The 25,487-nt window shown below is 39.7% G+C and overlaps 1 protein-coding gene across 5 annotated transcripts in view; it reads left to right on the top strand.

Annotated features, from left to right (window-relative positions):
• Window positions 1-25,487, top strand: part of GARNL3 (GTPase activating Rap/RanGAP domain like 3) — a 170,371-nt gene that overhangs the window by 37,253 nt on the left and 107,631 nt on the right. For 3 of the 5 annotated variants that reach the window (XM_009457312.5, XM_054659081.2, XM_009457311.5), the window contains exon 3: window positions 4,383-4,452. In XM_009457312.5, coding sequence (XP_009455587.1) covers window positions 4,383-4,452 — 70 coding nt within the window. Of the gene's footprint in view, window positions 1-3,328; window positions 3,430-4,124; window positions 4,312-4,382; window positions 4,453-25,487 lie in introns of those variants that run through there. The other 2 variants (XM_003312318.6, XM_009457313.4) reach the window with 2 other exon arrangements.

The following is a 25,487-nucleotide window of genomic DNA, read 5'->3' as shown; positions in this document are numbered from 1 at the left end:
GCTCGTAAATAGTTTGGGCTTTGTGGGCCATATGGGTCTCTATTGGAGCAATTCAACTCTGCTGTTGTAATCCAAAAGCAGCCATAGACAGTTCATAACCACTGGGCATGGCTATGCTCCAATAAAACTTTGCTTTCAAAAACAAGCACTGGGCTGAATTGGGCTGTAGTTTGCCAACCCCTGATCTAGAGTCATCCTGGCCCACCAGCCCTCTGACAACCCCTGTTTGTGGAACTTATTCTTACACTACTTTCTATTACCTATGGAGAGCTGTATCAACTAAGATAAAATTGCCTGATGTAACAGATAAACCCTGAATCCTAGTGACTTAAGGCAATAAAAGTTATTGCTCACTCATATCAGAGCCCAGTGAGGCTACTCCTGGTTAGAATCTTCTATGTGGGCCGGGTGTGGTGGCTCACGCCCGTAATTCCAGCACTTTGGGAGGTTGAGGCAGGCAGATCACCTGAGGTCAGGAGTTCGAGACCAGCCTGGCCAACATGGTGAAACCCCATCTCTACTAAAAATACAAAAATTAGCTGGGCATGGTGGCGGGCACCTGTAATCCCAGCTACTTGGGAGGCTGAGGCATGAGAATTGCTTGAACCCAGGAGGTGGAGGTTGCAGTGAGCTGAGACTGCGCCATTGCACTCCAGCCTGGGCAACAAGAGCGAAACTCTGTCTCAAAAAAAAGAATCTTCTATGTGGTCATTTAAGACCCAGGCCCCTTCATATTGCAGCTGTATCCCTCTTGGGCCCCAGAGTCCTCTCCATTGCAGCTGGCAGATAAGGAAAGAGACCAAGGATTATTCATGGGAAGGTGTTTTTTTTTGTTGTTTTTTTTTTTTTTTTTTTTTGAGATAGAGTTTTGCTCTTGTTGCCCAGGCTGGAGTGCAATGGCACAATCTCAGCTTACCGCAACCTCTGCCTCCCGGGTTCAAGTGATTCTCCTGCCTCAAACTCCCAAGTAGGTGGGATTACAGGCATGCACCACCATGCCTGGCTAATTTTGTATTTTTTTTAGTAGAGACAGGGTTTCTCCATGTTGGTCATGCTGGTCTCGAACTCCCGACCTCAGGTGATCCGCCCCCTTCGGCCTCCCAAAGTGCTGGGATTACAGGCGTGAGCCACCGCGCCCGGCCTTCATGGGAAGTTTTTAAGGGCTGGGTCTGGTAGAGGTGCCCCTCATTTCTACCCATATTTCTTTGGCCAGAGCTGTTATTGTTCGGGATCCAGAAACTGATTTCTCAAGTCCATGAGGCCCTTGGTCTCTAGATTCATTCTGTTTTCGTCTATCTTTGCTTGAAACGCCTCCAATTCTTTCCTGGGATTGTCTCTTCATTGTGAAGAACCTCGCTAAGTTCAGCCAAGAGGAGACAGTGCTCAACTTCACTCTGATTGTTTCTAGCCACTTTCCCTAGATCTGCAGGCTTGCTGAGTACATGGTCCACCTTCTGAATGACTGCAGGTGTAAGTTTTACCAAATATTTTGCTACCATCTAATATAGATTTCTATCTTTCCAGCCTCTGAGATCCATTTCCTCACTGGCTGCTGCCTGCCTACTACTTTAGGTTGTTGCTATTGCAGCACCCCACTGCAAGATACCTACTTCTGTATTAGTTCAGGTAAAACAGCAGCTTTAACTGGTAGACTCAAATTCTACCTGATTAACACAACTAAATGTTTACATTTTGCTCACATCATATTCTAGTACAGATGTTTTTTGTGGTGTAGCCTTCCATACAGATGTTCTTCATGGTGTGGCCTTCCATGTGGTCAATCAGAGACCCATGTTTTTCCATCTTGAAGCTCTGCCCTCCTGCAGGTCTCTACAGCCTCTCTGTCCAGCTGGCCAAAGGCTAGAAGATCAGGCACATTTCAGAGGATGTGCTGGAAGTGATGCATATCCATCACTTTGGCCTATATTGTCTTGGCCAGAGCTCAGTCTCATGGCCACACATCCTGCAAGAGGGGCTAGGAAAGGTAGTCCAAGTCCAAGACAAAAGGAGAACAGGTTTTGGCATGCACATAGCAGAGGCTGCCTTATAGGCCAGGACTCTGGACTGAGGGAATAATGGCCAGCAGAGAATTATAATGGCTCATTAGTGGGGGTGGCAGTGGGCAGCCTGCCCTGGCAGAAGAGGTGCTGTCAGGCATTAGCTAGTATGATTCAAAAGATATACAAATACCTTCATTAATGCAGTAAGCATTTACTGCATGTCCACTATGTGCCAGGCAGTAGGCCAGACACTGGGGCCTTGGGAGGAGAACAAAGCTCCCCTTGGAGCTCTGGGTGAGCCATTCTACTCCTAACCCTTGTGCTGGAGGCCTAGAGGCCAGAGAGCCTGGGAAAGGAAGAGGGAAGTGGCTAGGTCTTTTTAACTTGGCTGGTTTGAATGCCTCCTACAACCCAAGAAATGCAGCCCATATAGGTCAGCCTGGTTCCCACTATTAGCAAGCATCCCTCTGCGGTATATTGAATGAAATGTAATATGGGGGAAGGGAGGGCAACACGTAGTGGACATTCTCTTTATAGCTTGCTCCCTGGTTGTTTTCATAGGACGTTGTTTTCCTTCTGTGAGGCATCTAAGGAAGGTGGTGGGTCTAGGATATAGGGTTATGTGTTTGTGTCTGGCTGCTGGTAAAGTTAGGGAATTGGCACCGTGTCTCAGAACCCCCTCAGCAGAGCTGATGGCAGCACAGGGAGGACCCAGTGCTCTACATCCTTGCTTTTTTCGTATTATTGGCTATTCATGTTAGAAGCTGTTGCTGTTGTTAATTTCCTAGTGGGCCTGGCTGAAATTGAAGCGGCGGGTTGAGCTCTGGGCAGACACAGCATTTAGTCAACAGCCATTGGGCATCCGCTCTGTGCCCGATCTCTGTCCAAGTCCACCGGCACTCCTCTCACTGGAGCGGCCAGTGATGCGGGCTTGGTAACTGATATGTAGGGGAATGGCAGTAGCCTCCAGGAAGGTCTTCAAAATGAGCTAAGAAAATGGGCGTAGAGGACATATTTAATACAGATTGGAATAGACCATGGAGGGAAGGTTTTTATTCTTTTTTGGAGATTTTTGGGTAGAAAATCATATCACTAGAAGCAAGAATGTAGCCTGGGTAATATCTGGAACACTTTCAAACTGCATGCATTGATGTGTTGCCCATTTTCAACTAAGAGAGGGAGGACTACAAAAGGTTAAATTTCTCATATAAGATTAATTCAGCCATCTCTGTGAAATGGTGGAAGCAGAATGCCATTAGACTCTCTAATCTCATTTCTCTCATGCTGTCTTTCTTGGAGCCTGTCAAACAGTGTCCTGGCAGAGAGTCAGTTCTCTGGTTGCTAAACATCAGAGTCAGTCTCTTTCTGCATGTGCCAAGAGGGCTGTAATTTAGAAAATGCAACCTACCTTTTAAGGAAGGATGAAAAGGTACTAAATGCACCTTTCTTTGCATGTTAGATCCCAAATGTTTTGAATATAGTAAACATGTTATTCCTATATAATTTTATTTTCTATGTTATCGTAGAGTTATTTGCATGACATATTAGAATCAAACTTATTAAAACTGTTTATATTTTGTGGATCTCATGTGGTTTCATGAGTATTGCTTGAGTGCTAAATATACTAACTAATAAGATTTGTGCCTTTTGAGTGTGCAACTGTGCATTCAGGATGAAAACGTAGTAACAATTTTGCCCTTGTTTTAATTACTCTTCAACAACATGTGATTTTTGAAATCTGATTTAAGCCTTTTTGGGGGGTGGGTAGCTGCTGCTATGTAAAAAGCTGAATATACTTGGACATTAGATTTTCTGTTAGTTCTGGTCTTTTTTCATATTGCCACATAAAAATCCTAAATTAAAGGGGGACAGAGGGTGGAGCCTACCACGATTGTGAAGTTTCTTTCTCTTACTTAAAATATAGCATTAAATAATGCTGGTTATTTTTATGTTGCATATTTGGGACAAAGAGGCTCTCTTAAATGAAAGATAATTGCAAGATCCGGTTCAGCAGCTTTGTCCCTTGCCTCAAGTTTACTGCAGGGCTTCTCTCCTCTCTGGTTATACAGAAATGAAATTATAAACCACCAGTAGCCTTGGAAATTTCAATCGATTCCAAATGACTAAATATTTAATTCAATCATTGCCTATACTTCCAGGGATGACTCTGGCATTTGCTTTTTATTGAGGGCTCCATGAAAGCCAGGCTCTGCAATGGCTGCTGGGGACTGTGTCTGTTGCAAGGAGGCTCCCCTGCAGTGAGGAGCCGGGGCACTGCAAGTCTGTTCCATAGCAGCCCTTTTTGCAAATGGTAGTTGATTTTTGCAGAAGGTTTGTGGCCAGATCGCTATGTATAATACTGATGAAGCATTTTTGTTCCAGCTCTGTCTCGGAAGACCTAGGCTGTAGACGTGGGGATTTCAGTAGGAAACATTATGGATCTGTGGAGCTGGTAAGTTTATGCTGTCTGTTCAGTGGTAGTACATTGATTTAGATTTAGAGACGATTGCCAAGCTCATCAGATCTTTTGTTGTATATTTACTGTTAGACCATGTGGGTACAGTGTAAGGATTGGATTGGAATAAATAACTATACAAAGGCTATGATAATTTGATCATCTTTATCTATTTGTTTTTATTGTTACATACTTTTTAATCTTGTCTTCCAGTTTGTTAAAAATATGTTACGGCTTGGTATTTTTCTCTGTGTATATAATTAAATAAAACAATTTATGAATTAAGAAAGGTGGCATTTGGCTTATATATGACCTTTTTCCTAAAAGTTTATAAATCTAGTTTTCAAGGTTTAAATATTATTGAAATATGTATTCTGATTTTCTGTATGTTTGCTTTCTGGGTGTGTAGTAGGAGTTAGAATATTTATGAGAGCTGTTTTTCCCATTAAAAGCATATTGGTTGGACTAGATAAATGACTATTATGGATGATCAATATTTGGAATGAAAATATTTACATTTTCCTTAATGAGAGACGTTAGTGTTTGTGCTATGATTTTTAAAATTTGTGTGTTTTCATTTTAAAAGAGCCATAATGAAAGCATATAATAGTCTCAATATTTTTTAAAGATAGAATGTGATTTTTTCCAATTATGTGAAAATCTGAACAAATTTTCAGAAATGTGCTCATAAAATTATATTGATTATTATTTAACACTGTTAATGACATTGTCTACTATTTCTATTTATTAAAAATGAGTTGCTTGTATCTATTTGTGTAGCACCCAATTTTCCCCTATTAATATAAGCTGCATCCTTGCAGAGTTTAAGTAGTAGAAAAATTTATAGCGGAGTTGTGTACCAGTGGCGTTCTACTTGAACTCAAGCATATGTTATGGACCTGACTGTGTACCTAGTCTGGAGCTGGGTATTCTTGAAAATATAAAATGAGTAAAAGATATAGTCCTTGTTCTTAAGGAGCTTACTGTCCTCTGGCTGGGCAGATAAGACACATAAAATATCTGAAGAATGAATTTAGCCACATAAAAGATACCTCAGGTGATTCAGTCAACACCTGTTCTGTCTGTCACTGGTGACACCACACCACTTAGACCACCACCTCCCCTGAAGGAGCAGGTGCATAGCTATAAGTCAGAGTAGGAATTGGTACTGTGAAAGAGATGCATGTAGAGCACCACGGGGGTTCAGAGAAGGAAGGGATCACCCATTCTGGCCAGGGGTCTCAGAGACACACCATGGAAGACCTTGCAGAGAGCTGTGGGATGTGGGTTGGTGGCAGAGTGGATAGACAGTAGGTATGAGCTAACAGTATGATTCCTGGCAATGCCGTGTCCCAAGGCAATGAGCAAATGGTCCTGCCTAGCAAAGAGCTTTGTAATTACAAAGCAAGCAAGCTTTGGAATCAGGTAGGCCTGGGTTCCCATACCAGGTCTATTATCTTTGTGACCAGTCAGGTTACTTCTCTGAACCTCAGTAATGCTGAAGAACATGTGATCTGAAGTCATTCTTGTTTCATCATTCACTAATTGTATGATCTTGGACTTCCTTTAGCATCAGTTTTCTCATCTATAAAATGGGGATATTTCTGTTATCTACCTTAGAGGGTTGTTATGAGGATTAAATGAGATCATGTACATAAAGTACTTAGCACATAAGCACAGTTTATGTTAACCAGCTGCAGTCATAAAGACAAAATTCAGTAGCAAAAGTAGAGCCTTGACTGTCAGGTGAACACTTTGGACTTGGCCTAGCAAGTAATATGGAGCGCTTTTAAACAGTGACAACATTACTTGGGGGAGATAACATGGGTGTGAAAGATGGACTCTTTAAAGATGTAGGGAAATCACAGAATATCAGAATGGAAAAGTACTTGAGAGCAGTGGTTCTCAAACTTGAGCAGACATCAGAACTCTCTGGAAGGCTGATTAAAACATAGATTGCTGGGCCCTAGTCCCAGAGTTTCAAATTCAGTAGATCCAAGGTTAACCTACAATTTGCAATTCTAACAAGTTCCCAGATTGATATTGATATTGCTGGTCCCAGGATCATACTTTAAGAAGCTCTGCCTTAGAGGACCTCAGCTAGGTCATCAGTTATCCTTGGCCTGATGAGGTATCCAGTTGACCAAACGTTCCTCAATCCATTTGTTCACATTTTTCCTCTGGGGCCATGACTGTGTGTATGTGTATTTGTAGTTGACTTTTTAGAATATTATAAAATACATTTTAAATATATTTAAAAATTCCACGTATAATCTTACCTTGCAGCAACTGTTTTCATCTCCTTGTGGTACCTTCCAGTCCTTATAGCTACAAACCTCATTTTTATCTTGTTATAATGGAATTATGTATTTAATTTAATTTCACATTCTTCTTTTTCCATTTATACTGTATTTTCTAAATGTCTTCTTATATAGTCTTCAGAGTCATATTTTAATGGGTACATGATAGGCCAACATAGTGATAAATGATTATCTGTGTAAATTTTGTAAAATTAGGTTGTTTCTCATTTTCCCGTATTAAAAATGACATGTGTGCTGGTGGTCAGGAAGGTTGGGAAAAGTGAAATGAGCAGAGCTCCGTTCTTATTATCTGAGGATCTCTTGAAATTCTGACTGCAGTGTTTTAAGAGGAGCGTGATGTTTCCTCTCACTTCTGAACAACAGAGTATTATTAAATTACAAACCATTATGTGTTGCAGGGACTTATGAAAAAGTGAGTTTGACTTTTCTTATGCCTGCTGTGATGAAAATTGTTGGGAACCCAATAAGTGTTGGGCATCTTGGAACTCAAACTTTCCAGAAAGGCGTCTAAGATTATATAAAATTGAAATTTTAGCATGAACTTCTCCTGACCTTGAACAAGTCACAAGTCTTGTGAAGAATGAAGCTCGGCCATTCATATCAGTAATGAGAGAAGACTTAGGGCTTAGTTCTCTAGGTTTCCATCCTGCATTAGTTTGGTGATGAGAAGATGGAAACCCAGATCTTGACAGACTCGTGGGAGAACTACTTAGCATTCTTTCAACACATATTTATTGAGGGTCATCCATGTGTCAGGCTCTGTGCGAGTCACTGAGAGTCAGGGGAGAGAAGCAAAACCATTTTTCTGCTCTCATGGAGCCTTCACTTTAGAAACTAGCAGCCTCACACCGTGTCCCCAGGCTGTGTTGTATCTGGATCTCAGCTGTTTCCCTGCCTTAACCAGGGATTGTTTTCTTGTGAAGAACAGAGATCTGTTCTGTCTAGGTCAAGTATAAAGCAATTCACTGAAAGGATATGGGTGAATCTCATGGGAGGGAAGTGCAGCTGCGCCTCATGTGATGGAAAGCCAGCAAGCCACTATTTTCTCTTTCTCTCTGGTCCATATGCTTTCTTGTCTTCACATTTCTCTGTGTCTGTATCACTCTCCTCTCTGCAGAACAGCTTCTGATGGCACAGTTGCCTCTCTCCAGCTCATTTTTCCCAGCAGTCAGAGTGGTGTTTTCTTTTTTAGTTTATTTTTTATTGTGGTAAAACAGACAGAACATAAACTTTGCCATTTTAACTATTTTTAAGTGTACAGTTCAAGGAGCATTAAATACATTCATATTGGTGTACAACCATCACTGCTATACACTTTCAGAATGTTTCCCATCATCCCAAAATGAAACTCTTTATCAATTAAACACTGGATTCCTATTTGGCAGTTCCTCAAAAAGCTAAAAACAGAGCTTCCCAGCCCCAGGTAACCTCTATTCTACTTTCTGTCTCTATGAATTTACCTATTCTAGATACCTCCTATAAGTGAAATCATACAATATTTGTCCTTTTGTATCTGGTTTTATTTCTCTTAGCATGTTTTCAGGGTTCATCCATGTGATAGTGTATATCAGAATTTCATTTCTTTTTATGGCTGAATAATATTCCGTTGTATGGATACACCACATTTTGTTTATCCATTTATCTGTTTTGTTTGTTTGTCTGTTTGTGAGGCAGGATCTCACCTTGTCACCCAGGCTGGGGTGCAGTGGCACAGTCATGGCTCACTGCAGCCTTGACCTCCTGGGCTCAAGTAATCCTCCTACCTCAGCCTCCCAAGTAGCTGGTATTACAGATGCATGCCACCACACCGGGCTAATTTGTTTGACTTTTAGTAGAGACAAGGTCTCTCTATGTTGTCCAGGCTGGTCTCGAAATCCTGGGCTCAAGCAGTCCTCCTGCCTTGGCCTCCCAAAGTGCTGGGATTACAGGCATGAGCCACCGCACCCAGCATGTTTATTGATTCATCTGTTGGTGAACACTTGCGTTGTTTCTACATTTTAGCTATTAAAATTAATGCTGCTATGAACACTGGTGTACAGATACCTGTTGGAGTCCTGCTTTTGATTCTTTGGAGTTTATTAACTAGGAGTGGAATTGCCGGATCATAAGGTGATTCTGTTTTTAGCTTTTTGAGAAACTGCCAAACTTGTTTCCACCATGGCTGTACGGTTTTACATTTCCACCAGCAATGCACAAAGTTTCTATTTCTCCACAATCTTGCCAACACCTGTTATTTTCCATTTTTAAAATAATAGTCATTGTAATAGTATGAAGTGGTATCTCATTGTGGCTTTGATTTGCATTTCCCTAGTGATTAGTGATGTTGAGCATCTTTTCATGTGCTTATTGGCCATTTGTGTATCTTCTTTGGAGTAATGACTATTCGAATTCTTTGTTCATTCTTGAATTGGGTTTTTGTTTTGTTTTGTTTTTTGTGTTTTTTTTTTTTTTTTTTTTTTTTGCTGTCAAGTTGTAGGAGTTCTTTTTATATTCTGGTTATTTGTCCCTTATCAGATGATTTCCAAATATTTTCTTCCATTCTGTGGCTTATTTACTCTGTTGACAGTGCCTTTAATGCACAAAAGTTTTTAATTTTGATGAAGTAAAATTTATCTATTATTTATTTTGTTGTCTATGCTTTTGGTGTTATATCCAAGAAATTATTGCTAAATTCAATGTCCAGAAGATTCTCTCGTATGTTTTCTTCTAAGGCTTTTATGGTTTTAGCTGTCTTTGAGCCATTTTATGTCTTTGAGCCATTTTGAGTTCATTTTTTCTATATGGTGTGAGGTAAGAGTCCAGCTGCATTCTCTTGCTTGTGGACATCCAGTTTTCCCAGCACCAGTGGTTGAAAAGACTGTCCTTTCCCTATTGAATGGCCTGGTACCCTTGTCAGAAATCAATTGACTATAGATGTGAGGGTTAGTTTTTGGGCTTCCCTTCTGTCTCATTGGTCCATATGTCTGTCCTTATGACAGAATGATGTTTTAAAATGTTGACAATACAATGTCTTTTCCTTCTTAAAATGTTTCTTCAGCTGTTCATTGTACTTCAAGGCCAGACCATGTACCAAGGCCTACAAGAACCTATGTGATCCTTACCCTGTCTTTCTCTTTCACCTTCTTTCATGCCGCTTCCTCACTGTGGCTCAAATGTCCGGCCTTTATCCTGGTCTCTGGAACACACTGAGCTCTTCCCTGTCCCAGGACCCCTGCGCTTACTAGTCATTCTTACTGATGGATTCTTGGGGCTTCTCACGGCTGATCTCAGCTTAAATACCATCTTCGCAGAGGGGCCTCCCCTGACCATCCCATCAACATTAGTTCCTTCCTCTGCTATTCTCTAACTCAACGTCCTATTTGTTTTCTTAGCAGTGCTTATCACAATCTATATTCATTTCATTTACCACTTACTTACTACTCTGTGTTGTTCATTGTTTTATTTCTAGAACATGGCACAGGGCCTGGCACATGCTAAGTTTCTTATAAATGTTTTTTTATTACTGAATTGATTTCTGGCCCCCCAGTCCCCATGGTTTACATGGGTTACAGCTCTGTTGGCCACTGTGGTCTCTTCATTCTTGGATCCTAATTTCAAATTCCAAATAGAATACTATGGATTGTTTCCTCTTTGTTCAGGTATCTATCCCTGATTCAAACACTTGTGCTCAGGGTAGTGGGGTCATAGACTATAAACATGGCTTTTGAGGCCCATCCCCTCAGCAATGCTTGTGGACAGGGCAGATTTTCTCTGGAGATGATATAGACAAGTCAGTTTCAAAGAAGGGCATGAGCTGAGCTGGAACTCCCAAATGTGTCCATTAACATTCCTTCATATAGTGAGAATTTAAAAGCTCAAACTAAAAGCACTTAGTGAAAATTTCTTCCTCTGCTGATGGACTCCCTTATCTCTGTACTTTTTTAAATACCATAAATAAAGATATAGATTATGAACTCCCTAAAAATAGGAATAATGTTTATTTGCCACTGTATCTCTAGAACTAAGCACAATGCTTAGCATTAGTTACTTAGTAACTATTGATTGAATGAATGAATGATCCCATTTGGTTGAAATTAGAGAGTGGCCTAACCCATCAAAAATAAATAAAGGAAAGAAAAAACAAGCCTCTTTGATTCCCCCCTCAACCAATATACTTAGGCTCATTAGCTAGCAGTGCATTTCATCAAAAGCATATGCCATTTTTCTTCTTGATGAATTGCAAGTCTTGTCTCTCATGGCAGCATTCTAGGCAAGACACAGCTATCACACCATCAACCATTCTTCATCACTTTGTGTTGAAATCTGTCAGAAAAAGCACAAGATTGTTTGTAGCTTTTATTGATCTTTTTTGGCCTTTAAACTGGATGGCTAGGAAATTGATACAGTATCAGTGATAAATGGTATGGGCACAATATAGACCTCTCCCCTCCCCAGCCCAGCTGCTGACTCTCATAAAACCCCGTATCTTGATACTTCTGGGTAAGTAATGATCTACTGGTGATTTCAAGTCAGGATAAAACAAGGTAGTATATTGTCCATTCCTTTTTAAGCTTGTTTCTTAATGACTCAAACCTGCATTTAGATGAGCCACGTGCATGCTCCCCTGCTATATAGGAAATAGATATATCAGTGCTTCTCTATACAAATAGCATGATTTCGTTGTCATGAACTCAGGGTAGCCTCAAAGGGTATCTGGCTGTACTGTCTAATAACTATCAAAAGAACGGTTGATGATGAACTTGCTTGGCATCTGCAGATTTTAACATTTGAGGTTTTGACTGTTTGACTCTTGAAGTCTTGATATGTAGTAATTTGTATTTTTGTTCAGGCACGGATTGGATTTATACCTGTGGGACTGTTGTGAAGAAAGATGATGCTTTGCTAATGAGTGATTTAACTGCCTGTCCAGCACCCCTAACACAACTCAGTTTTGTGCTCTACTCAGGGTTAAGTAGGGTTTTTACTTTCAAAGGCACTTTATGGGAGAAATTATATTCTATCTAGTATTACCAAACTGAGAGATTAGTGAGGGTACCAGCATATTTCCCTCAGGAACATCAAAACATCAAGACTTCAGCGTTGTACAGCTAAAATCATAATTTTGACAGATGTTCTTTAAAATTTATCTGGCTTATATCTGTGTCTCACATAGCAGGCCAACTCTTTTTTTTTTTTTTTTTTGAGGAGGAGTCTCACTCTGTTCCCCAGGCTGGTGGCTCGATCTTGGCTCACTGCAACCTCTGCCTCCCAGGTTCAAGCGATTCTCCTGCCTCAGCCTCCTGAGTAGCTGGGACTACAGGTGCACACCATCACGCCCAGCTAATTTTTGTATTTTTAGTAGAGACAGGTTTCACCATGTTGGCCAGGATGGTCTTGATCTCCTGACCTCGTGATCCACCTGCCTCAGCCTCCCAGTCAACTCTTGTGGATACCTCCAGGTACAACGTATATCAGAACATTCACCAACAAGTTAACATGTTTTAAAACTATGGATGGTGCTTTTTTGATATTTTTACTGCCTCTGTTGGTGATTGATAGTGCTCACTTTTAAACTTTTTCAGGCCAAAATTTTTGTAACCATTTTCTGTGATGTAGAATTTTGAGACTTTAATAATTACTTTTTATACATTAGAATGGAATCAGAAATCTTTTATTATGGTTATTATTTTATTATTTTTATTATTAGTTTTAGCATTTTATTGAATGCTTACCACGTACCAGTCTCTGTTGAATACTGTAGATGTATTTACTTATTTAATCCCCACAAAAAACCGTATGAGGTAGGCATTATTTGATTAGGCCACACACTGTAGATGCTCAGAAGACATTTGTGAATATTAAATGGATTCCCATTTAACTGATGATACCAGAGCGGTCCCACAGCTAGGAAGAAGCAGGAGTGACATCTAAACCCAGGTCTATCTGCCTCCGAGAGCCCCTGCGCTTAATCTCTTCACCTGCAAGCCCATGCTCTTAAAGCCCTGCTGTGTATAGAGTGTTTCCTGAGAAAATTAGGTTGATTGTTAGAACAAATACCACTGTCCTTAATCAAAAGCATAAAGTAGCTCTGCTTTAGGTTTCCATTCCAACATATAATTTCCAACTATTTTTCGTCCAAATCTTAACAAAAGCTTGCTGTTAAGAACGTCCATAAGGAGTTATCCAAAGACATGCCCATGCCTTAAATGGTTTAAATTTAATTCCTAGATCAAGCCCAACCATAAGTTAGCTACAAACACTTGGCCTGCCTTTGTTGGCCCCTCTCAGACTTGCTTTTCTTGACTTGTACCATGGCATTATGCCTTTAACCTGCATTGATGGACAGAGTGGAAAGCAGCCAGATAGATCTTGGTGGTGTGTTGCTTGTAGGATGCTGCTAAGAATTTTATGTTCGTCATATACAGAGTCTCATTTAAAAAGACCTATGAGAAAAAATTTTTCTCAGGACCAAAAAGTGCCATGCTTCTCCTGAGAAGCTGGTTTGTTGTTAACCTTATAAGCAGTGGGAATCCTGTAAATGAAAGGGCTTTTCCTCTTTGCATTGGCTCCTAGGAAGCTCAGAACTCCATTTGTGGCTTATCTCTAACAGTCTTAAAGGACTTTATAACATACATCCTCATCTTATTCTCTTGTTTTCAGTTTATTTACCTACACTTGATTTTTCCTTGTTCTGAGTGTGCTCAGTATCTCATTTTATCCTTTAAGTAAGATATATTTAAGTAAGCTGCTTTTAAATCCTTTCTAAAACACAAGATAGAGCATAAATATAAAAGTATTTCTGTATCTAGCCCTTAACAGCATAATCCTTCTGTCCTCCATTGACAGGTAGAATAACTTTGATGCTTGTCTCCTCCCTACCCTACTTTTTGATACAGTATGATTTTATGACCTATTTTTCTAGGATCAACAAAACCTGGGGAGAATTAACACCACCTGACCAGCCATTTGGTGACCATCTTGAGCTCCGAGTGCTGTGTTAATGACATGCATAGGCGGGTCACAAACTGTAACAAATCCACCAGCTGAACACATGCTGTAATAAGAATACCAGACAACTTCTCCAAATTTTCCCAGACAAAATCAACCTTGGGAACCTTGATACCAGACATCAGCATGCTCTCTAGTTTCAAAACCAGAGTTACAGGCACCCCACTCCCTCCTTTCTGAGTCCTGGCTTCCTCATGCTCTCCCTAGAGGCCACAGGAGTCTCCCATTCCTGTGACACTCAAGGCTCTCCTCCTCAGGGCAAGCCTCTCTGCGCCTCTGTGCTGCTCTCTTGCAGCCACCTTGGCTTGGCTCACAATCTCAGGCTCCTCAACCTTATGCTGGTATCCTGGGAGTTTCTGTTGTTTGACTCCAGTAACCTTCAACTGATGGGATATGGTCCCCTGATGTATATAAAAACACTTCCAAATTTTGATCAATGTATAATAGTTTATTTTTCATATAACCAGAAATACAAACTGAACACGCCACTTACCTGGTTAACTCTTCAGCAAAGGAAATTGAGTACAGCAGTTTTCTACCTTGATTGTGGTTTCATACACTCAGGAGGCAAAATTCACATAAGTCTCTAAACACGCAGACGTTCTTGGTGTCTGTTTGGTAACAGCCATTGCCTTTCACACCTTACTTGTACCAGATCATTCTCTGCCCTGCATCATGGCTTGTCGTGTGCCCGCCTCAACTTTCAGAAGAGCAAGACCAGGCTCAGCAGTGTGCATCATCTGTTGTAGCAGGAATAAATTTTAAACTTGATTAAAATATATAATGTAATATACCTTTATGTACTGCTCTTAGCAATAGAATATATTTTGTTTTCTCAAAGTTGCTTTTTTCAGTACCTATGTTTTCTTCTGAACTCATGCAGGCCTTCCCTCAAAACTGTGGTATTCACGTGCCATGAACATGCATAGAGTTTGAAAACCACTCTTTTACCTCTTTGGGGCTGTTAAAGATGAAGAGGAATTTGGTGTTTTTGCCAACCTTTCCCCACATGGGCTGTGGACTTTAAGAGCTCTTTTTTTAGGCCCTCAGAGGAAAGTCTAGCTTATTTTAACTTATTAACTGCCCCTTGGCAGGCAACTTGGAACAAGTTTCCCTGGGGTTCAGGATCCAAGAGAATTTGAGGCTTCATCAAAGTCTCTCTTGGTGCCTTAAGATGAAACCCTTGTCTTTCAGCTTTCTCCTGTCTCAGGGCAAGTTTCTGTTTTCGTAGGGCACATATCCATTCCATGGGTTAGAAGAGCTTTTGGCCCTGTTTGTTAAGGAGGGGAACATCTGTGGGTTCTGAAATTTGCTTCCCTTTTATATCACTAATCAAATTTAGGGAGTCATGCAAAAAAATCCAGTGTAGCTTGCCGTGATTGGCTTACCATAAATGGCTGGCTCATGGTGTCACACTGCCACTGTTAGTTGAGCTATAAGTAATATTTTTATATTGAACTATTTTACACATGTAATTAAAGCAGTTACTTTGGGTTCTTTTATGTGCAAGAAAAGGATTGTATGCTTTTTGGCCTCAACTTTTTAATTGGTCTATTGCAGTTATCATTGTGTTGCAGTCTTTTAAAATATAATCTCAAACTGTGCGTGCATAATAGATGTGAAGGCTTTTTGATTACTTTGGGAGTACATTTCAGCTATTCTCTAAATTCTCTTTTTGCTCCTTGTAATGGTTCCACAGTTTCCCTTCTTACTTTCTCCTTTTGATGCTTCCCTTCCTTGTACTCCACTGAAACTGCTCTTGCCAAGGTCACCAAAGGTTTCCTTGCTACCAAATCCAGTTGGCATTCCTCAACTCTGCCATTTTTTTTTTAACATTTTGAATTGATTGATTGATTGTATAGATGGGGTCTCATTATGTTATCCAGGCTGATCTTGGACTCCTGGTCTCAAGTGATCCTCCCACCTTAGCCTCCCAAGGCAAGGCTGGGATTACAGGTCAGTCTTCATGTTACATGACAACTCTGTAGCCCTGTTAAAATTTTCTCCTCTCTTGACATCTCCATACTATCAGCTTTTCCTCTTGCCTCCCTGCTTCACCTTCTCAGCATTTTTTTTTTTTTTTTGATTCCTTCTCGTCTGGCTGGCCCTTAAATGTTGGTGCTCTTCTAGATTCTGCCTCCAGCACTGTTCTTACTATATATGCTCTTTCTGGGTAATCTTTCCCTGTCTTAAAATTGGTGACTCCCAGATCCATATATTGGGTCCAGATTTCTATCCACAGATTTCTGTGCATGGGCCCATTTGCCTAAATGCCCACTGGCAGTCTCTCCTGGGATGACCCATAGGCAACTAAAGTGCAATATGCCCCAAGCTGAACTCACCCTGTCTCTCTTGTGCCAAACCACTGAGTGAATGGCACCATCTTCCTTTCAGTTGCTAATTCAGAAACCAAGAAATCACACATAGCCATGTCCCAGTCTCTTACCAAATCCCATTGGTTCTATTATATATTCTCAATGGATTTCATGGCCAGTTGCTCTTTATTCATATCACTGTGTACAGCCAGTGTCAGACAGCCTTTTGAGTGCTTTGTATGTGTAAACTACTTTTCACAATGACCTAATGAGGTGGGAGTACTGTTATCATCCCCATCTTACAGATGAGTTAACTGAGATTCAGAGAGGTAAATTAACTTGTCCAAGGTCACACAACTGGTAAGTTGTAGGGGGTGTCCCCCAACTCCCATCCACAATAGGTTATATTTACTTGAAAGATCCATGATCTTGCTGCTGTTACAGGCTGCTCCAGTGCCCCTCAAACTTGATTATGCATAAAAATCACTTGAGCAGTTTGTTTAAAACCTGTGTTCTGATTTGGCATATCTGGAGTGGGCTGAGTAGTGTGCATTTTTTACAAGCTTACATTTTGAAAGTGACTTTTAATTCCTTATGTGTTTCTTATTTAGACTCTTGAAGAAATACAAGTAAGAAAAGAACAGGATGTTTGCTTCTATGTAGTCCTTCTTTTGTGTGACATTGGTATCATTTCCTCTTTCCCTGAGCTTCTGGCACTTTCTCTTGCTCTCCCTGACTTCTCAAAAATTCCATTTAACAAATTCTTGATAAGATTACATCTAGTTTGTCCGTGTCCTCAGATGTAATTAACCTAATCCTGGGAGCTTTGATTTCCTTAATGCTGTAAAGAGTACTTTCCCTAATGTACAGCTCTGGCAGCATCATCTTTATGCATTCAAGCAAACAAATTCCTGCTGTAATAACAACAGCAAACCTTCAGCATCTCTTTTTTGCTTATGAAATAAAGTAGGTAGTCTTCAGCTTGACAGTTAAGGCTTTCTGCAGTCTTGCTCCAACCTATCTCTGAGCCTTACTTAGCTCATGTGGCCCATGATCCAGCAAACGGACCTTTACCCACCATTGCCCAGGCCTGAGACTTCCTTATACTTTTTCATCGTTCTAGAATGCCCTCTTGAAATATGCGTCTGTTGAGTGTCATTTTTTCCATGCAGCCTTACCTGATTCCCCTATGGGAAAGTCATCTTTCACTATCTAGAACCCCACAATTGTTTGCATTTCTCTATGGTACCTGTCATATTTTACATTGTCATTATTTGTGGGCATTTTTTACCTGTCCTAGTAGGCAGAGATTATGGTGCTTTTCTTATTGTATCCCCAGCAGTACTTGGCTCACTGCCAGACATCCACAAATCAGCTAGAAGATGAGTTTTGCCAAAAATCTCTCTAATAAATTCTTTTTTCTTAAATTTTTTATATTACTTCATAGTATTTTTGTGTGTATGTGCATGTGATGCTGATATACTTTTTAATATATTTTTCCGATTATGAAAGGAATACATAGTCATTATAGAAAATTTGAAATATACTGAAAAGCACAGAGAAGAAAATTAAATTCATATGTAATCCTACAAATAATCACTATTACGATTTAGTACACATCGATTTAATAATTAAATTTGTATACAAAATGGGTTTATGTATTTTATTGGGCGTCTTTACTTAAAAACAAAGTATAGTCTTTTTAGGCATAAAGTTGTCTTCCATAAATGACTTCATCTCCTTATATCCAAATCTGTTTTTTCGTCTTCATGTGTAATTGCATTGGCTATGACCTCCAAAGCAATCATAAATAGCAATAGTTGCAGGTGTCCTTGTCCTGGAGTTTCAGGTAAGTTTTTAAGGCTGTACATGAGGGTATCTTTTCTTAATCATTACATATCTGAGCATGTCTCTGATTCATAGCTTTCACAAGAACAACTTTACCTGCTTTTAAGTGTCTGAGTCATCACCTTTTTCCTTTAAAACTTCACAAATGTTGATCTGTTATCGTGTTAGTTTCCTAGGCCTGCTGTAAGAGTTTATCACAAACTGGGTGGCTGGGTCACTTAAAACAACAGAAGTCTATTCTCTTACAGTTCTGGAGGCTAACAGTTCAAAATCAAGATGTAGCAGGGCCATCCTCCCTCTGAGGGCCGTGGGGAAGAATCCTTCCTTGCCTCTTCTAGTTTCTGGGGTTGCGGCAATCCTTAACCCCCTTTGGCTTATAGCTGCATCACTCCAGTCTCTGCCTCTGTTATCACATCGCCTTCTCTCTGTGTCTCCGTATCTGAATCACCCTCTCTTTTTCTCTTATAAAGACATCAGTCATGGGATTTAAGTCCTACCTGAATCCAGTAGGACCTTATATCAACAAATTACATCTGCAAAGACCGCATTTGCAAATAAGATCATATTCTCAGGTTCCAGGTGGACCTGAATTTGGGGGGGACACTATTCAACCAGTACAGTTACCTTTTGCCCTTTAGTGTTCTGAAGAGAAATCTGAGCCAGTTCCAATTCAGTTTCTTTCTTGGTGACCTTTCCTGGCTGGGTTTTTCTTACATTTTTTTTTTTCTTTTCATCTTTCATTTTTTACATGTTTTCCATAATTTATCTGCACCTTTGTATTTTCATTAATTTTCCTTAAAACATTGCACCTCTGGGATTCTTAGATCCAGTCCTTTAATCAAGGATGAATATTTTCTTCTGTTATATCTTTGATTATTGCTTGTTTTTTTCCCTAAAACAGTAAAGACCATTTTCTCTGTCCTCCATGACTGTCTTTTCTTTCTTTTTATTTTCATTTTGTTTTGTTCCTTTCCATTCTATAATCAGCATCTAAAATGATGGAGATATTACTGTTTTAGTTCCCTAAAATTAACATTTTGTTTTCCTCCTCCAGTGAAGATTTTAATCCTACATTTGCATTTTTTCATCCTCTTTTATCTCACCCACTTGCACAAGGTTTCTACACTATTGCAAAGAGCTCATGTCTTCTGTCTCCCTGAGGACAGCAATGGCTATTCTGAAATTTTATTTTGGTTTCATAGTAAAGATGGTTAAAGGTATGCTTCCCTCTTTTAGTTTTCAGGATTATGTGTAGCATTTTTTCATAGCCCCCATGTTTTTTTTGTTTTGTTTTCATTTTTGTTTTACTTCAAACAAAAACAAAGAGCTATTCAGACCTTTTTTTCAGCATTCAGAATGTATAACTGGCTCTCAGCTATCATTGTTCATTTGGGACTGTAGCTTCTCTGAGTTAAACAACTGGCTGGCTGGAGATTATACAAAGCTCCTTGATCAATTTCCAGGGTCTAGTTGGTGTTTATCTTATAAAGCTCTGCTGGAGTGAGATAGGATATTCTCCTGTGCTTGGCTTTTTGCTGCTCTGTACCAGTGGCTCTAGAATTTATACATAACAGGGGCTTAGGAACTACCAGTAGCAGTCTGGTTGAAAGAGGCATATTGAAGTAATGTTTGCTTAGCTCTTTACATAAGCCTGAGAAAATGCCAGCTGTCTAGATCAAAAAACAGGATGCAGATTGTGAAGAGGTTAAATCTCCCCCAGCCCCTTGGCATGTTGGGGAAACTAAACTCCCTAGGATGCTCTGCCCTCAGGACTCTCCATGTCTCGCTCCCTGGGGCACTTGGTTTATGAGGACCACATTCTCTAAGATGGACTCACTCTCCCTCCCTACTTCTTGCCCAGTGTTTTCTTGTCATGAAAAAGAGGTGCTTGTACGAGTGAGGCTACCTCAAAATGCAGTGCCCATGCAGTAAAAAGATGATTCCTAGTGTTTTATTCTTACTCTTCTGAAAGACCTAATGTCTCTTAGCTAAAATTAGATGGTGTGGGGAAGATTAAAGTGCCTTCCAACCTTCCATAATTATCACAGATTTGTTCTCTTCCAAGCAACAAAGCCAGACACCAAATACGTTTCTCGATTCTTCTCCATTGGCCATATAGTAAGTAGAAAATGTCTTGATATTTTGGACGTAGAATTGCCAATCATTCCTTCTTAATATTCAAAGGAGTTGTCATCATTTGTGGTGAATTTTCACAAGTCTTTTACTGGGAAATGGAGTATCAGGGACTACTGTTCAGTTATGATTTTAATTAGAAAGCCAAGACAGGTATATTTTGAGCTGGAAAGCTACATGACAGTGCTTATCCTGAATTGCCTCATGTTTCTCAGTAAAATAGCAGAAAGGTCATCTGTTAGGAGAAAGGGTGTTTCTGTAGTGGTAACATGTGACAGATAAGGTGGAGGATGTGATGGGAAGTACAAAAATAATGGCTCAGAAGATTGGATGGTGGTGAGGATCTAGCCATAATCAAATAGCATGAGCATGTTGTAGGCCTGGTCAGATGGAAACTCTTCTTTGAACACAGAAAAAGAGTGAGAGTTCAGTTGGCAGGGTGTGAGCGAGTGACTTGACTTGGTGGCATGAGGAGGAGTGAGCAGCATGCCAGATATGTGGGGTGGTAAATGCAGCCTGATTAACCACAGATCCCCAGATAGAACCCATGCCAAAAAGAGCCCGAGTGGGTTATGAGGTAAGGTAGGTCCCATGATGCCACAGCTGTGCCAGTGAGAAGGAGAGGATGCTGTTGGAGTTAGGAATGGATGGCAGAGCCATGGAATTGGGAGGTATTCCATTTGAAAAGACAGAAGAATATGAGCTCAGGCTGTCAGGTCAATCATAGTGATGGGTGTTGAGTTTGCTGAGGACAGGGGCCAGGGACAAGGATGATAAGAAAAGTCTGAGTCCAGATCCAGGGCCTTGGTGGCTCTCCTCCAGCCAACATTTATCCTCCTGGCTGGGGAATCTGCCTGCCACCTGGTTGGTTCTATATGCGCCATGGTGCTCTCAGCACCCAGCTGCCCAGCTGCCCAGTCACCCGGATCTCCCTGTCCCCCGGCACAGGCAGAATAGGATCAAGGTGAGGAGTGGGAGGAGGAGAAAAAAACCTACCCCTTCCCCCTACTCTGGTCCTCACACTGGCTCCTTCTCCCTTGCCTTTCCCTGCAGGCACAGAAGTGGACTAAAAGAGACCAGGAGACAGGCCCCAGGGCAGCACTCAGCAGTGAGGGGATGGCTCATTCTACCCATGTTTATGCCTTTTCTCACCCCCTCTTTTTGATGCAGACATTTAAACTTTTCTTTCTTCTTTTCTGAATAGTAGTACTTTCTAAGTCAGGGATGTGTCTGTGTCTGTGTCTGTCTGTAATTTGCATGTGCAGGGTCAAATGGATCTGCTTTCTTGACCAGTATTTGCAGTTTAAATAAACCAGCTTATGTTGGAAATCATTTCTCAAAGATCCTGTACATCTTCTGGAATAAATTGCATTATAGCAATGCAACCTTCCCCAGATCCCCCAGGCAGAGTTGGTCTCTCCAGTGTCTGTCCCCTGTTCTTTTGTCTGTTGTTATGGCATTTAACCAGGTTGTGTTGTGATTTATCTGATTATATGTATGTGTGTCTCTTACTCCCTCTAGGATTTGCAGTCCTCTAGGGCAGGGATCATGTTGGATTTATCTTTGTCCAGCAGTTAGTACAGGCCCTGAAAAAAATGGTTTCAGTAATGTTTGCTAGATGGACAAATATTTAAACAGATCTTCCAAGAGTTTAAATGTAGCATAAAGTGGCTTAATCATGCTAATCAGAGCATTTTATATTAATCACTATCATATTACTACAATATATATTATAGCATTATAACATTTATTGAGCACTTATTATGTCCAGGTACTATTCTAGGCTCGTTATACATTTTACATTATTAAATCCTCACCACAAGCCTAGAAGTAGGTACAGTCATTGTCCCCATTTTAGACATAAGGAAACTAAAATTTAGAGAGGAAAAATTCAGTGATTTTCCCAAGGTCACATGGCTAACAAGTATGGAAGTGAGATTTGAACCTGGTCAGTTGAGCCCCGAAACCCATACTCATAAGCCCTCATCTTAAAGAAAGGGGATCTAGGAGAAAATATTACCTATTATGCTTAAGGATGTACTTTACATAATCTTTTTGAGTTTTTTTTCTAAGTAAAAATATTGTTCCTGTGATTTATATACCTGAATGCCAAGTACACAGTGCATGCTGAACAGAGATCATAGGGAATACCAGCACTGATTTAGAATGGAAACAAGCACCAACCCAGTGAAACAAAGCAGTGAAATAAATGAGGAAGTGCTTTTTGTTTTTGAAAAATTATGTATTTGTATTAATCTAAGAAAGATCCTCATTTAATAATTGCCTACAATTTGAGACTAATAATGTTTTTATTTATAGTTAATAACATTTTATGCTTTCTATTTAAAAAAATTAATTTGTTAAGTTCTACAAACAAGTATTCTTGCTTGGATCTTATTTTTTTTCCTGAGATAAAACATCTAATATATTGAACACTGTTCAGTGTTAAATGAAACAGTTAGTTTTGCTGAGATTAGACCAAGGCCTCCACTCAGGATGTTAAATCACATGAATTTTCACTACTTAACTAACTGAATGGGAAACCAATTTGATTTGGGTCACCCAGAGCTGCATGAATGTCCAGCATGTCATTATACATAAAAATATGTATAATTGGACAGGGTTGTGGCCCTGTCCAATAGAACTTTCTACAATTATGGAAATATTTTTATCTGTGCTGTCCAGTGTAGTAGTCACACATAGCCACTGAGCACTTGAAATGTGACTAGTGCACTCAGGAACTGAATGTTTTTTATGTTAATTAAAATTAAATCTAGGCTGGACACAGTGGCTCACGCCTGTAATCCCAGCACTTTGGAAGACCTTAGCAGGAGGATCACTTGAGACTAAGAGTTCGAGACCAGTCTGGGCAACATAGTGAGACCCTATCTTTACAAAAAATAAAAAAGTAGCCAGGCGTGGTGGCATGTGCCTGTGGTCCCAGCTACTTGGGAGGCTGAAGCAGGAAGATTTCTTGAGCCCAGGAGGTCAAAGCTGCAGTGAGCCATAATTGTGCCACTACACCCCAGCTTGGGAGACAGAGCAAGACCCTGTCTCAAAAAATAAAAAATAAAATTTAATTTAATTTAAACAAGGCTGGTGGCCACAGTATTGGACAGTGCAAGAACTCAGAAGTAATCACTCACAGTGCCTGGCAGATCCTAGCCAAATGATCATTTAAGTCGTTTTGTTGTTGTTGTTGTTTGTTTGTTTGTTTCCTTTTTCTCCCTCCTGGGCACGGTCTTCCTCAGAATCTGAGTATTTGGTGTATGACCATAGCAGAGATATAAGACCAAATAAAGTTTAAAAAATCCTGTCCTCTTTTCTTAGCGTTAGTGATGTTACACATACATGTTAATACCCTTTTCCTAAACATATCCATCAAAATGAATGCAAAAGATCTGGTGTCTCTTCTCGAAGGAAACTGCCCCACTTTTCTGTGAGTGTGTGGCTCTTATGTGGCTCTCATGTGGCTCTCGTGTAGCTCCGGTGTGGAGCATCAGATCCTTCACCTCCTCAGAAGATGCTCTGGGCCAGGGCTGCCTTTGTGGGGCAGTGTTGTGACAAGATCTTCAGTTTTGCAACTAGCTTTTGGTCTACTCAGATTTCTTTCTTAAAATATTTTTCATTGTGTATGTTTTCCTAGAAAATTTGCCATTTCATTGAACTTTTTGATGATATTGGCATAATTTCATATAGAATGAATGAATATAATTTCATTCTCTTAATCTTTTAGAAATCTCTTTCTTCTTAGTGGTTCTATTTTCTTTATTATCACTATATGTATTTGTCTTTGTTCTTTGCTTTTTAAAATCAGACTTGCCTTGGAGTATCTTGGATATGTTAATCAATTATACTATCTTTCTAGTTTTATAATTTCTGCTCTGATCTTTTATTGATTCCTTTCCCCTGCTTTCCCTGGGTTTATTTCATTGTTCTTTTTTTATCTTCTAGTGGTTAATGCTTAGTTCATTGTTTTTATCCTTTTTTGTTTGATAATAAAAGCATTGAAAATGTGAATTTTTCTGTAAATATAGCACCTATCACATTATGTGTTTTCATATGTACTGTTCTTATTGTTGTTCACGTCTGAATAGTATCTAATTTTACTATTCCTATTTGACTCAAGAATTTATATAAATATATGCATATAAATAAATTTATACATGCATATATACCTATATAAATTCTTGAGTCAAATAGGAATAGTAAAATAAATTTATATATGCATATATTTAAAGAGATGGGATATCACTGTGTTGCCCAGGCTGGAGTGCAGTGGCTATTGATAGGTGTGATCATGGCACACTATATCACTGAACTCCTGGTCTCAAGCGATCCTCCTGTTTCAGCCTCCCAAGTAGCTGGGACAATAGGCACAATAGGCTGAGATGCATATTTTCTGATTTTCAGTTTTTAAAATCCTTTTGATACTAATTTCTTATTCAGTTGCATTATGCTAAAAATGACCTGTACAGTTTTATAGAATATTTTAGAAGTTTTTTATTTTATATTGTTCTGTAGAACTTTTTCTTCCTTTTCTGGGCCAGACATGGTGGCTCATGCCTCGGCACTTTGGGAGGCCGAGGTGGGCGGATCACCTGAGGTCGGGAGTTTGAGACCAGCCTGACCAACATGGAGAAACCCCGTCTCTACTAAAAATACAAAATTAGCTGGGCATGATGGTGCATGCCTGTAATCGCAGGAGACTGAGGCAGGAGAATCGCTTGAACTCGGGAGGCAGAGGTTGCAGTGAGTTGAGATCACGCCATTGCACTCCAGCCTGGGCAACAAGAGTGAAACTCGCTTTTCTTTCTTTTCAATATTAGGTCGGTTTTTTTAAAGTTTACTAGATATTTTTAAAGGTGTGTGTTCTCTGTACCTTGATACAGTCAATATATGTCTATTAAATCATGTTTATTAAATTTATGATTTGATTCCTCTATAAATCCATACTCATTTTTGCCTTGACCTATCAGAGAGAAATGTACTAAAATGTCCCATTACAATTATAATTTTATAAACTCTTCTTTCTAGTTATAATAGTTTTTGTTTTATAGTGATATGTTGTTACTCATTACATAAATGTTTATAGTTATATTTTGGAGATGGGTGGTTCTAATTATCCATATAAAATAACATTTTTTATTTGATGTCTTTTTCTCCTAAGTTCTACTTTGTGATTTCATTATTCCCTTACTTTCTTTTTGTCCCAATTTGCCTAGAATATTTTTTACTTTGCCTTTCTTTTTCATGATTGCTTTATTGTATGTAATATATTTCATTTATGTTACCGATCAAGTCTTTTTTGTTTTAGTAGGGAAATGTAACCAATTCATATTTATTAAAACATCTGTGCTGTTCTGTTTACCTTTAGGAGAAGTTCCAGGCTCCTCTTTATCCACTTTCTCATTTTATCCCTCCCTCT

Source organism: Pan troglodytes, chromosome 11 (genome assembly GCF_028858775.2).
Source record: "Pan troglodytes isolate AG18354 chromosome 11, NHGRI_mPanTro3-v2.0_pri, whole genome shotgun sequence".
NCBI classification, from domain to species: domain Eukaryota; kingdom Metazoa; phylum Chordata; class Mammalia; order Primates; family Hominidae; genus Pan; species Pan troglodytes.
This window is presented reverse-complemented; position numbering and strand designations above follow the sequence as displayed.